The 13,623-nt window shown below is 43.3% G+C and overlaps 1 protein-coding gene across 4 annotated transcripts in view; it reads right to left on the bottom strand.

The window, feature by feature from the left end:
• ptprea (protein tyrosine phosphatase receptor type Ea) overlaps positions 1–13,623 on the bottom strand; it is a 346,493-nt gene that overhangs the window by 3,696 nt on the left and 329,174 nt on the right. For all 4 annotated transcript variants that reach the window (XM_070876757.1, XM_070876759.1, XM_070876758.1 and 1 more), the window contains 3 exons: positions 13,204–13,338; positions 12,042–12,167; positions 1,069–1,220 (listed from right to left, as the gene is read on the bottom strand). In XM_070876757.1, the coding sequence (XP_070732858.1) occupies positions 1,069–1,220; positions 12,042–12,167; positions 13,204–13,338 (413 nt within the window). The remainder of the gene's footprint in view (positions 1–1,068; positions 1,221–12,041; positions 12,168–13,203; positions 13,339–13,623) is intronic.

The raw sequence follows: 13,623 nt of genomic DNA, 5'->3' as shown, positions 1-13,623 counted from the left end.
TTTGCTGTTTTGAGTCTGATGTGAACAGCAACATGGCACTGGAGGACGGGAGCTTGACTGTTGTACCAAGTTGGCCAAACCTAAACTTTGATCCCTCTGCCAATCCTTCAATCTTAGCTCCATTCCAATACTGGCACTGATTTGGGGGGCAGTATAATGGAAATCGATGTCTAGATTTCTTGCAGAATTAGCTCTTGTTGCCTACATGCAACATCACTACTTATCCCCTCAACAATTAAAGTCAAATTGTGTTCTGTTATTCCATTCTGTGTAAAGGGTGTATTGTAAAGATATGCAAATGATGAAAATATATCACCCAATTTATGCCCATCTATCCCTGTTGTTCAATGTTACTATGTTTGGTTGGGGGGAGGAGGTGAATTTAAAATTAAAGTATCAAAAATCTATTGCAATCAACTGCAGGGCTGCAGGTACGAAATTATAGCCTCTTCTCCCGAAGGCATGATTCATACTGGAGTACGGTTATACAGGCAGCAGCAGCCCACCAGAACTTTGCCCTCATGGTCATTCTTCATGTCTAAGCCTAGATAATGAGTGCCGACGGGTTATTCAATCATGGAAGGGGCATCACTGCTCAGCCTAATCCTATCCTTACATCATCTGCAGATGTGCACTTTTCAGCATCGATCCCTGCATTCAGTGAGAAGTGGAAACCTCAATTAAGTTCTCCGCTTCCGAGCCCAGTTTTGCTGAGGCCAACTATGGTTCCACTTCAACTCGGATCAGCCAATTGGCCAGCAATTGAAAATGGAACCCTGCTGGGCTGCAAGGCCTGGTACCGTGCCACACAGAGCATTCACTGTCCGGAGGGGGAGGAACCTCCGACTTTGTGCTGCTGACAAAGGGAGCCTCAACCTCCAGCCACACATAGCAGGAAATCGCAGCAGTGCAGCACACTATTTTCTACCCATTAAGCTCGTCTGATTTCCTGATAGATGCTTCCAGCCAGCAGCACAAACTCGCAAAATCGGCCCTTCTGAGTCAAGACTGCATTAGAAAGGCTGGTATCATCGGCTAGCATTGGTTGTATATTGCATCATGAAGTACCTGCAGTGCACTATGATTGGATGATTGCCGGACTGTTGTTGCTGTCTCTGGACTGCCGCGATGAGGTCTATCATCCCTTTACCTTCGACTGGAATGCCGATTTCAGGCCAGCCATGAAAGTGGAACTGTCGAACTGTTCTGCTCTTGCTTTCCTGCATTTCAATTGCAATATTATTTTTTTAATTAAAAGTATTGGCCATCCATTGCATCAGCATAATATCTTAACAAAACCTAGAAATATAAAATACCCCACTGCAGACACCTTTGTGCTGTATGTTAAGTTTATGGTCAACCTCACGTGTAATATAATTCCTGTTTGGTAACACGCAATAATATATTAACATAGGTCCTCATATACTTTGTGCAATAAATAGTTTTGTGACTTGTTGAATATACCTATTAGAAAAACTGTTTTATAAATTATTAAGGGGAAGCTAGACAAGTACATGAGGGAGAAAGGAATTGAAGGATATTCTGATAGGGTGAGATGAGGCTCATGTGGGAAGAGGCTCGTGTGGAGGATAAACTCCAGCATAGATCTATTGGGCCGAATGGCCTGTTTGTGCTTTAATTTCTATGTTTGATAACGGATCTGTGCAATGAAAAGAAAGCATCAGTTTAGTGGATTATATTTATTATATCATATCATAATATTTATTGATGTAATTGGTGCTAATGTAAGATGCACGAAGAGATTACAAAGACAGCAGTAGCTGTTGCAGTGCTACAACATCTCAACATCCTTTAAAGAAATTTAGCTGGAAGTCTTAAATGAAAGCTGGCATCTATAAAAATGTGCTATTTCTTTCAATCACTCAAGATAGTTTTATCTATGAAATTCAGTTTCACTAACTATTCACATGTTTATTTAAACCAATTTGCAGTGCACTTTCTCTTTGGCTTGTCAAAATTTCATGAACATTCTGGAAAATGTGTATATTACAAATATAGTGGCCATTTTGCTCCTGGGAAGACTGAACAAATTACTGTTATTTTCCAGAAAAATATCTCCAAAATGAAAGACTTTTTTGTCACCCAAATCAATATGGTTTGATGTGCAGTAAAACAATGAACACATGAATGTGTTTGTATGAAATTCCTTTGTCTATTATGTTAATGAAGGGCAAATACTTTCCTTAAAACAGTAGACAGGTTTTTCACGTGAATCTGTTAACGCACTTATTAGTAATATTGAGCAGCAGGATTTCAATTCTTCAACATAATCTAGGTTGACACCCCTGTACAATGCTGTGGGTATGCTGTGTCGTCAGAGGTGGCTCATCTATTTGTTCTAATCGTTCAGACAGATGTTAAAAATCCCATGACACTATTGAAACAACAATAACTGTGTCCAGTTTTGGTCTCCTCACATGGTGGGCGATATAGAGGCTTTGGAAAGGGTGCAGAGCAGGGCCACTAGACTAATTCCCAGTATAAAGCATCTTGCTCATCAAGATAAGTACAAAGAGTTGGGACTCTACACTTTAGGGAAGCGAATACTTAAGGGTGATCTTATTAAAAATGATGAAGGGAATAGATTGTGTTCCAGTTGACAGATTGTTCCAATTAAATAGGTTCAGGATGACTAGGGGTCACAATTTTAAGTTGTGTAAGGCCAGATCTAGGTTAGATGTCAAGAGGTGGTTCTTTTCCCAGAGAATAGTGGGCCTCTGGAACAGGCGCCATCTCATACGGTGGACGCCGACTCACTGAATTCCGTGAAGTGAGAGCTTGCTTCTGGTTGGGGCAGACATCACCTCTTACAAAAGGTAGGTACCTCGAGGAATTCAGGGCCAGAGTGAAGTGTATCCTAACAGGTGTCTGCAGCACCTGACAGACCGCATTGCGGCACTGGAGCTGCGGGTGGATTTACTCTGGAGCATCCGCGACGCTGAGGATGTCATGAATAGCACGTTTAGTGAGTTGGCCACACTGTAGGTAAAGGGTACACAGCCAGATAGAGGATGGGTGACCAACAGGAAGAGTAGTGGAAGGAAGGTAGTGCAGGGGTCCCCTGCAGTCATCCCCCTGCAAAACAGATACAGCGCTTTGGGTATTGTTGAAGGTGCTGACTCATCAGGGGAGAGCAGCAGCAGCCAAGTTCATGGCACCGTGGGTGGCTCTGCTGCACAGGAGGGCAGGAAAAAGAGAGGGAGAGCTATAGTGGTAGGGGATTCTATTGTAAGGGGAATAAATAGACGTTTCTGCGGCCGCAACTGAGACTCCAGGACGGTATGTTACCTCCCTGGTGCAAGGGTCAAGAATGTCTCGGAGTGGGTGCAGGACATTTTGAAAGGGGAAGGTGAACAGCCAGTTGTCGTGGTGCATATAGGCACCAACGATATAGGTAAAAAACGGGATGAGGTCCTACAAGCTGAATGTAGGGAGCTAAGAGTTAAATTAAAAAGTAGGACCTCAAAGGTAGTAATCTCAGGATTGCAACCAGTGCCACGTGCTAGTCAGAGTAGGAATCGTAGCGTAACTCAGATGAAAATGTGGCTTGAGAAGTGGTGCAGAAGGGAAGGATTCAAATTTCTGGGACAGTGGAACCGGTTCTGGGGGAGGCGGGACCAGTACAAACCAGACGGTCTGCACCTGGGCAGGACCGGAACAAATGTTTGCGAGTGCTGTTGGGGAGGGGTTAAACTAATATGGCAGGGGGATGGGAACGTATGCAGGGAGACAAAGGGAAGTAAAATAGGGGCAGAAGCAAAAGATAGAAAGAAGAAAAATAAAAGTGGAGGGCAGAGAAACCCAAGGCAAAAATCAAAAAGGGCCATATTGCAGCAAAATTCTAAAAGAGCAAATTGTGTTAAAAAGACAAGCCTGAAAGCTCTATGCCTCAATATGAGGAGTATTCGTAATAGACAAATTAACTGCACAGGCATCAATTAATGAATATGATATAATTGGCATTACAGAGACATGGCTCCAGGGTGACCAAGGCTTGGAACTCAACATCCAGGGGTATTCAACATTCAGGAAGGATAGACAGAAAGGAAAAGGAGGTGGGGTAGCGTTTCTGGTTGAAGAGGAAATTAACGCAACAGTAAAGAAGAACAGTAGCTTGGATGATGTGGAATCTGTATGGGTGGAGCTGCGGAATACCAAAGGGCAGAAAACGCTAATGGGCGTTGTGTACAGACCACCAAACAGTAGTAGTGAGGTTGGGGACAGCATCAAACAAGAAATTAGGGATGCGTGCAATAAAGGTACAGCAGTTATCATGGGCGACTTTAATCTACATATAGATTGGGCTAACCAAACTGGTAGCAATGCAGTGGAGGAGGATTTCCTGGAACATATTAGGGATGGTTTTCTGGACCAATATGTCAAGGAACCAACTAGCGGGCTGGCCATCCTTGACTGGGTGATGTGTAATGAGAAAGGACTAATTAGCAATCTTGTTGTGCGAGGACCCTTGGGGAAGAGTGACCATAATATGGTAGAATCCTTTATTAAGATGGAGAGTGACACAGTTAATTCAGAAACTAGGGTCCTGAACTTAAGGAAAGGTAACTTCGATGGTATGAGACGTGAATTGGCTAGAATAGACTGGCGAATGATACTTAAAGGGTTGACGGTGGATAGGCAATGGCAAACATTTAAAGATCACATGTACATCCTTGTCTGGAGTAAAAATAAAATGGGGAATGTGGCTCAACCGTGGCTAACAAGAAAAATTAAGGGTAGTGTTAAATCCAAGGAAGAGGCATATAAATTGGCCAGAAAAAGCAGCAAACCTGATGACTGGGAGAAATTTAGAATTCAGCAGAAGAGGACAAAGGGTTTAATTAGGAGGGGGGAAATAGAGTATGAGAGGAAGCTTGCCGGGAACATAAAAACTGACTGCAAAAGCTTCTATAGATATGTGAAGAGAAAAAGATTAGTGAAGACAAACATAGGTCACTTACAGTCAGATTCAGATGAATTTATAATGGGAACAAAGAAATGGCAGACCAGTTGAACAAATACTTTGATTCTGTCTTCACGAAGGAAGGCACAAATAATCTTCCAGTAGTTCTAGAGGACCGAGGGTCTAGTGAGAAGGAGGAATGGAAGGAGATCCTTATTAGGCGGGAAATTGATGGGATTGAAGGCTGATAAATCCACGGGGCCTGATAGTCTGCATCCCAGAGTACTTAAGTGGCCCTAGAAATAGTGGATGCATTGGTGACCATTTTCCAACAGTCTATCGACTCTGGATCAGTTCGTATGGACTGGAGGGTAGCTAATGTAACACCACTTTTTAAGAAAGGAGGGAGAGAGAAAACGGGTAATTATAGACCAGTTAGCCTGACATCGGTAGTGGGGAAAATGTTGGAATCAATTATTAAAGATGAAATAACAGTGCATTTGGAAAGCAGTGACAGGATCGGTCCAAGTCAGCATGGATTTATGAAAGTGAAATCATGCTTGAGAAATCTTCTGGAATTTTTTGAGGATGTAACTAGTAGAGTGGACAAGGGAGAACCAGTGGATGTGGTGTATTTGGACTTTCAAAAGGCTTTTGACAAGGTCTCATACAAGAGATTGGTGTGCAAAATTAAAGCACATGGTATTGGGGATAATGTACTGACGTGGATAGAGAACTGGTTGGCAGACAGGAAGCAGAGAGTCGGGATAAACGGGTCCTTTTCAGAATGGCAGGCAGTGACTAGTGGGATGCCGCAGGGCTCAGTACTGGGATCCCAGCTATTTACAATATACATTAATGATTTAGATGAAGGAATTGAGTGTAATATCTCCAAGTTTGCAGGTGATACAAAATGGGTGGCAGTGTGAGCTGTGAGGAGCACGCTAAGAGGCTGCAGGTGACTTGGACAGGTTAGGTGAATGGGCAAATCCATGGCAGATAATGTGGATAAATGTGAGGTTATCCACTTTGGGGGCAAAAACACGAAGGCACAATATTATCTGAATGGAGGCAGATTAGGAAAAAGGGAGGTGCAACGAGACCTGGGTGTCATGGTACATCAGTCATTGAAAGTTGGCATACAGGTACAGCAAGCGGTGAAGAAGGCAAATGGTATGTTGGTCTTCATAGCGAGGGAATTTGAGTATCGGAGCAGGGCGGTCTTACTGCAGTTGTACAGGGCCTTGGTGAGGCCTCACCTGGAATATTGTGTTCAGTTTTGGTTTCCTAATTTGAGGAAGGACGTTCTTGCTCTTGAGAGAGAGCAGTGAAGGTTCACCAGACTGATTCCCGGGATGGCTGGACTGACATATGAGGAGAGACTGGATCGACTGGGCCTTTATACATTGGAGTTTAGAAGGATGAGAGGGGATCTCATAGAAACATATAAAATTCTGACGGGACTGTACAGATTAGATGCAGGAAGAATGTTCCCGATGTTGGGCAAGTCCAGAACCAGGGGAGACAGTCTAAGGATAAAGGGTAAGCCATTTAGGACAGAGATGAGGAGAAACTTCTTCACTCAGAGAGTTGTTAATCCAGGGAATTCCCTACCGCAGAGAGTTGTTGATGCCAGTTCATTGGGTATATTCAAGAGGGAGTTAGATATGGCCCTTATGGCTAAAGGGATCAAGGGGTATGGAGAGAAAGCAGGAAAGGGGTACTGAGGTAAATGATCAGCCATGATTTTATTGAATGGTGGTGCAGGCTCGAAGGGCCGAATGGCCTACTCCTGCACCTATTTTCTATGTTTCTATGTTTCTATCTCCTGGACTAGTTTCGATCGCCTAGCTGGGTCAGGGAGGAATTTCCCAGTTTTTTCCAACTAAATTGGCCTGTGTTTTATTCTGGTCTTTCACCTCTCCCTGGAGATCACATGGTTTTGGATTGGATGGGTGTGTATATATTGTGATACACAAGGCATCACAATTGTGTGGAGCATGCTGGATGGACCAGAGGGTCTTTACCTGATCGTATGTTCGTAACAGCAGGGAGTTTTTATTCAGTGTTCAAGGCAACATTACTCCTTCTAATAAAGCCACCAAAACCAGATTAACTGGTGTAATATCTGCAAGCTTGTAATGTTTGTAGCTCCACACTGTGGATGTGGATGTATTGTGGACCGCAAGTGAAGGTAAACAGAACTAGGCAGATTTCCGGAGACTTCCGAGAGAGCTGCCTGCCATGTTAGGAATCTGTGTGTGCTGTGCTCTGTGAATATATCACATTTGGCGACAGAAGATGGGATTTTTCGGATGATATAAAGCTCAAATTTTGTTGGTGAAGGATTCAGCCAGCCGACAGAGAGACTTTGGAAGTTTCTGTCTTTGGAAAAAAGCTACAACAATCCAAGGTTAAATATAGCACGCGGTGTGAACAGCTAGAGTTTAAAATGGCAGGTTTATTGGGACATTTGGGAGAATATAGACACGACCAGGAATGTTTCAAAGTGTATGTGGATCGGCTAGAAATGTATTTCACTGAAAATAACATAATCGAAGTTCCAGCCAATACAGTCCAGAACCGGGCTGTGTTGGAACGTAAGAAAGTGATCTTCTTATTGGAGGTGCATCCGGCTTTGTACGAAACCCTTGTAAATTTGCTTGTGCCTGACGAGCCAAAGGACACAATGCTTAAAGAGATTTTAACGAAGCTGGAGCAGCACTATAACCCCAAACCGTTAGACATTGCTGAAAGCTATCGTTTCGGGATTCAGAATCAAAAGGCGGATGAAAGTATCAGTGATTACATTGTAGCATTAAAAAAGCTAGCGATGCACTGTAATTTTGGAAACTTTCAAAACCGAGCATTACGGGATCGTTTTGTTTGTGGGGTGAAAAATGATGCGATCAGAAGGAAGTTAATGACGACGGATGACTTGACTTTTGAGATTGCTTGTCAGACAGCGAGGTCAATGAGCATGGCCGAACAATATTCCCGAGATTTAAATAATGATTACGGTCGTCAGTCAACCGCGGTAAATCACCTGCAGGTTCAAAGTAAAAGACGGCCATGGCCGAAAGTCTCAGAAACTGGAAATTCTACCAGAGCGTCAAAGTCGTGCTATAGGTGCCTGGGACAACACATTGCTCAAAGTTGACCATACGTGAAGGCAGAGTGTTTCTTCTGCAGAAAGACTGGGCATCTGGCGAAGGCATGCCGACTGAAGGGTAAACCAGCTTCCAAAGTTATGAGTCCAGCATTCAAAGCTATGAGTAGAAATCCCAAGAGACTACATAGCACGGAAGAACAACAACAGGACGAGGAGATGTTAGAGTTACACATCATCAGGAGCACGAGGTTAACGGACAGCGATTCGGAAAGCATCAAAATCCACATAGATGTTGCGGGATTGAAGATACCAATGGAAATTGACACGGGTGCATCCGTGAGTGTAGTATCGGAGTCACTATATCGGGACAAACTGCGTGATTTCCAACTGGAGAAATCCAAGATAGAGCTGCGAGGCTACTCGGGAGAGAAAATTCCTGTGGTCGATCGTATCACCGTACCGGTGAAATATAAAGATCAATTTCAGAACTTGCCTCTAATAATAGTGAAAGGAGACAAGACTGCTTTACTAGGAAGAAATTGGTTGAGTTCACTGAAGCTGGATTGGAGTAAGATTTTCTGTGTGGAAGCGAGATTTTCATCAACGGATGAGGTTATCAAGAAGTATCCGAAGGTGTTCTGCGAAATGGGCAGTCCGATCCAAGGCTTCAAGGCGAGTGTCAGGGTACAGAAGGACGCTAGATCGGTTTACTACAAGCCACGTTCCGTACCATATGCACTCAAGGAGAAAGTTGAGCAAGAACTCAAAAGACTAGAGACTGAGAACATTACATGTAAGATAGATCAATGTAATTGGGCTACACCCATTGTTGTTTTACCTAAGTCTGATGGTAAGGTAAGATTGTGTGGTGATTATAAAGTAACCGTAAACCAGGTTCTAGAGGGTAGTGTCCCCAATACATTGTCAAATATAGAAGATTTGTTCACAACACTGACAGGTGGTCAGATCTTCTCAAAACTGTATCTTACGAATGCCGACTTACAGCTTGAACTAGATGAGGAGTCCAAGTCATGTTTGACTATAAATACTCATCTAGGCCTGTATCAATTTAATAGGCTACCGTTTGGAGTGTCTTCCACCTTTGCCATATTCTAAGGGGTGATGAACCAGATTTTGCAAGGTATTGAAGGGGTAGTATGTTATTTAGATGACATACTAATTTCAGCACCAAATAGGCAAATTCATAACAACATATTCAATGAAGTCCTCAAACGGCTAGAGAAGCACAGAGTACGAGTGTCTGCTCGTAAGTGTGAGTTATTTAAAAAGTCAGTGGAGTACTTCGGGTACAGAGTAGACAAAGATGGTTTACATCCAACCATGGAAAAATTGGATGCAATTAGAAATGCACCCACTCCCAGGAATGTCACTGAACTTCGTTCATTCTTGGGTCTTTTGAACTATTATGGGAAGTTTATACCAAATTTGGCTACAGTATTACATCCACTGAATGAACTTTTGAAAAAACAGATCCATTGGAAGTGGTCAAAAGAATGCGATACAGCATTCAAGGAGTGTAAAAGCAAATTGGTAGAGAGCACCATGTTAGTTCACTGTGACATATCTAAGGAGATTAAGCTAGCATGTGATGCCTCTCCGTATGGAGTTGGGCAGTAATCTCTCATGTATTAAGTAGTGGGGAGGAGAGACCAATTGCTTTTGCTTCACGCACTCTCAGTGCCAGTGAGAGTAATTATATGCAAATTGAAAGGGAAGCTTTGGCATTAATTTTGGGGGTCAAGAAGTTTCACAAATACTTGTATGGTCGTAAGTTTACCATCGTTACAGACCATAAGCCCCTAACAGCAATCCTCCATCCAAAGTCCCCAGTTCCAACATTAGCTGCAGCCCGAATGCAGAGATGGGCTTTGATTTTGTCAGCATATACATATGATATTGAATACAGATGATCAGCTGATCACAGTAATGCTGATGCAATGTCTAGATTGCCTTCCCCATCACAAGTTACACCCGATAGGGAAGAAGTGTTTTATTTTTCATGCATTGATGAACTGCCAGTCATAGCTGAAGAGATTGGTAGAGCAACCAAACGTGACCACGTGATGTTAAAGGTGTATGAGTATATTGCAAATGGATGGCCAAGCCAGGTAACAGACAAAGATACACATCCATTCTTCATTCGTAGGAATGAATTATCAGTCGGGAAAGATTGTATCATGTGGGGTGCAAGAGTGGTTATACCAAACAAATCCAGGAGAGAATGAAAATGAAAGTCTGAGTCCGAGTCAGGAAAACAAAGAGCCTGAAGTTAGAGTGACTTCAAATGAAAATCAAGGAAATTCTATGGAGGAAAATGTTCCTCAGGATGAACCTCGAATGAGTTTAGATTCGAGACCATGTTTGGAAGGTTCTGTTCAAGAGCGACGATATCCTCTTCGAAACAGAAAACAAGTGGTAAAGTTAAATTTGTAAATATGGAAAAAAAAAGTTTATATCCTGTGTTATGTATAAACATGAAAGTTATGTATGATGTTTGTTATGATGGCTTCTTCATTAAGGAGGGAGAAGGGTAATGTCTGTAAGCTTGTAATGTTTGTAGCTCCACACTGTGGATGCGGACGTATTGTGTACTGCAAGTGCAGGGTTAATAATAAACAGAACTCGGCAGATTTCCGGAGACTTGCGAGAGATCTGCCTGCCATGTTCGGAAGCTGTGTGTGCTGTGCTCTGTGAATATATCACAACTGGTTAGTCATCTCATTGCTGCATGTGAGAACATGATGTGTGCAGAATGGATTCTATTGTTGTCTACATAAGAGTCACTGCACTTCAAAAGTGAAGTGCTTTGAGAGTTTTCTGAGAGATGTGGTAAGTAAGGGGCTATATAAATGCAAGTCCTTTCTTTATTTTAAAGGTTTTATCCTCAGTATTACATGATCATCAGAAATCAAGCAGGACAAGAAACAATGTTAGTCCCCTCAAAATGAAACAGCTTGTGTGTAACCTGACAAAACTCACCTAGTAACAGGCATCACTGGGGCAGACCCTGGGCTTTCTGACTGGGAGGGAAATACTTTGCTGTTTATACTACTGAAACACCCATCTCCACCATATTACCAAGAGATATGGGGGCCGAAATTCAGCTCCCCAAAAAGGCCTCTTACCGCCAGAAAGCGGCGGCCAGGCAGCGGAGTTGAGCGGCTGCCGACTTCCAGTCCAATGGCCGCTGCCAGCGAAATTTAGCTCGGGGATTTTTCTGGCGGTCCCCACTTGCGACCCGCTGCTGCCAACCATGCTAAGTGTGTCATTAAAGGGTGCACTGCCGATCTCCCACACCTCCATCGCACCTCCCGCGAAATTTAGCTCCAAAAATCTTTAACCCGCCGCACGCTGCCCCCGACTGCTTTTTCTGTTGGTGCATCTTGCTTTCAATCTGTGAGCCATGGCAGTGGGGTGGCCCTTCGAGGGGAAGGCGCACTGCTGCGGCTGCCATGTTTTTTTTTTTGTCAGGTCGGGCCAACAATTATGCCTCCGGGTTCGGCCAGACCGGCAACAGGCAGCCTGACACCCCCTCTTGGGTGCCAGACCGCTGACCCGGCCGAAACCCTCCCTGGCGCCCAAGTAGACTGAAGTTTCAAAATGCCGAAGTCATTTAATTGAAGGGGAGAGACGTGGTGACGCACACGCATAATGACGTCATCTCCTCTCTGCTGTTGACTGACAGCGGCGGAGACTTCATCCGCCTCCACTTCCTCCCCTCGGGAGTACTTACCACCCCACTTCCACCCCCATTATGACGAACTTCCGGTCCGCTTAAAAAAAACCGACAAAGAGCTGAATTTACCGAAAGAGGTGACCTCATCCGACGCGGCGAGAAAAACACTTCAGGAGTGGATGGAGGTAAATTTCGGCCCCATGGGATGATGTGTCATTAGTTTGAAAATAAAATAACTGTCCATCATTTATAACTTATTATTCTAGAAATATTCATCTAATTACAATACAATCTGAAGTAATACATACAGCAGTGTTTGTGAGAGTGAGGTCTCTGACACTGAAAGCATCAGAAATATGTTCATTCTTCATTTCTATTGTGTAGGCTCCATATGTCACAGAGCCCTCTGATGGCCAATACTGGGAACATTTTTCCTGCAGGAAGAATGCACAAGTTACAGCATTGTTTTTAAATCATAGCAGAACTCCTCGATAAAAAGTTGCTTTATCACGTTAGGAAGCGGTAGCACATTTTAAATTTTGGCTACTATTAACAGTGTACACAGAGAGAGACACTGAAATTCGTGCCCGAGAGTCTCTGTGGGATGCCTGGCAGATTTTAACGGCTGTGCCTCATTAACATCCTGCCGGCCTGCTGACTGCTCGAAGCAGCATAAAGAGGTAGCTGGCCATCTGCTGGCAGGCGAGGATCAGGCAGACCGGAAGCCGCCCATCGGCACTCAGACAATTTGGGCGGGGAATGTTGGTACCCACATTGAAAAGTTTTTATTTTTGGGGACTCCGCTGGGTGTCCGGCAGGTTTCAGTGGTCGGTGTCACTGGCAGTCGCTCTGGCCAATAGGTTTTTTAAATTGCCTTGGGGTCCTATCTGAACACTCCACTTTAATTAGCATATATTAAGGAGGCGTCCGCCTCAACTGCTCGGGGTTAAAATCGCCCCGGAGTGATATTGGAGCAGGCAAGAGCTGCTCAATTTTAACTCACGGAAACTGGGCAGAGGGACTTATTATCCCCCAATCATGACTGTAGCTTGGTAACGTGCTGAACCATCCTATTAAGTGCTGATTTTAGACACAGCACAGGAATGTGTCCTATTTTTATGCAAGTTATTGGTGAACACATGATTGGCATACAAATAAGCTAAATGTGGTATTTCCACTTCTATTAATGTTTTGGAAATTTTTTCATATTAATCCATAATATTTTTTCATTATAAATGATTAAATTGCATGGCTTATTTACTAAATCAACATTTGAAAACATTTAAAAATTGTTCTGCCTCTTCCTGACTATTTATTCTAATATATCTTTTGAGTGCTGATAGATCAAGACAGACACATTTTCTGACATGTAATGTTTGGGGAGGCAGAGGCGATGAGTTGTTATTGTTTGCACTGAAAATACTTAAATCTACGTGTGCCTGAGGCGTTAAGTGTGATTCTATGATATACCTGCTCTCGTTCTCTGAGTTCCGTGAGCATCACGATGGTGTGGGACTTGCAATCCCAAACCATTCTCCAAAAATCCTCGACTGTATGAGGAACAGGACCTTGAGTAGCAACAAAATAATCCTTCAGCCGATAACCCTGTAATAAAGATGTTCAGTGACAATCAAAGGCACGTATGCAACTATGCCGATACAGCAAGTAATTAGGAAAGTAAATGGTATGGTGGCCTTTATTACAAAAGGATTTGAGTATACGAGTAAAGATGTCTTACTGCAATTATATAGGCCCTGGTGAGATCACAGCTGGAGTATTGTGTACAGTTTTGGTCTCCTTACCCAAGGATAGGTATACTTGCTATAGAGGGAGTGCAACAAAAGTTCACTCGACTGATCTTGGGATGGAGGGATTGTCCTGTGAGGAGAG

The sequence above is a fragment of the Pristiophorus japonicus genome, chromosome 3, assembly GCF_044704955.1.
Source record: "Pristiophorus japonicus isolate sPriJap1 chromosome 3, sPriJap1.hap1, whole genome shotgun sequence".
NCBI lineage: Eukaryota > Metazoa > Chordata > Chondrichthyes > Pristiophoridae > Pristiophorus > Pristiophorus japonicus.
The sequence above is the reverse complement of the archived record's forward strand: the minus strand, read 5'-3'. Positions and strand labels throughout refer to the sequence as shown.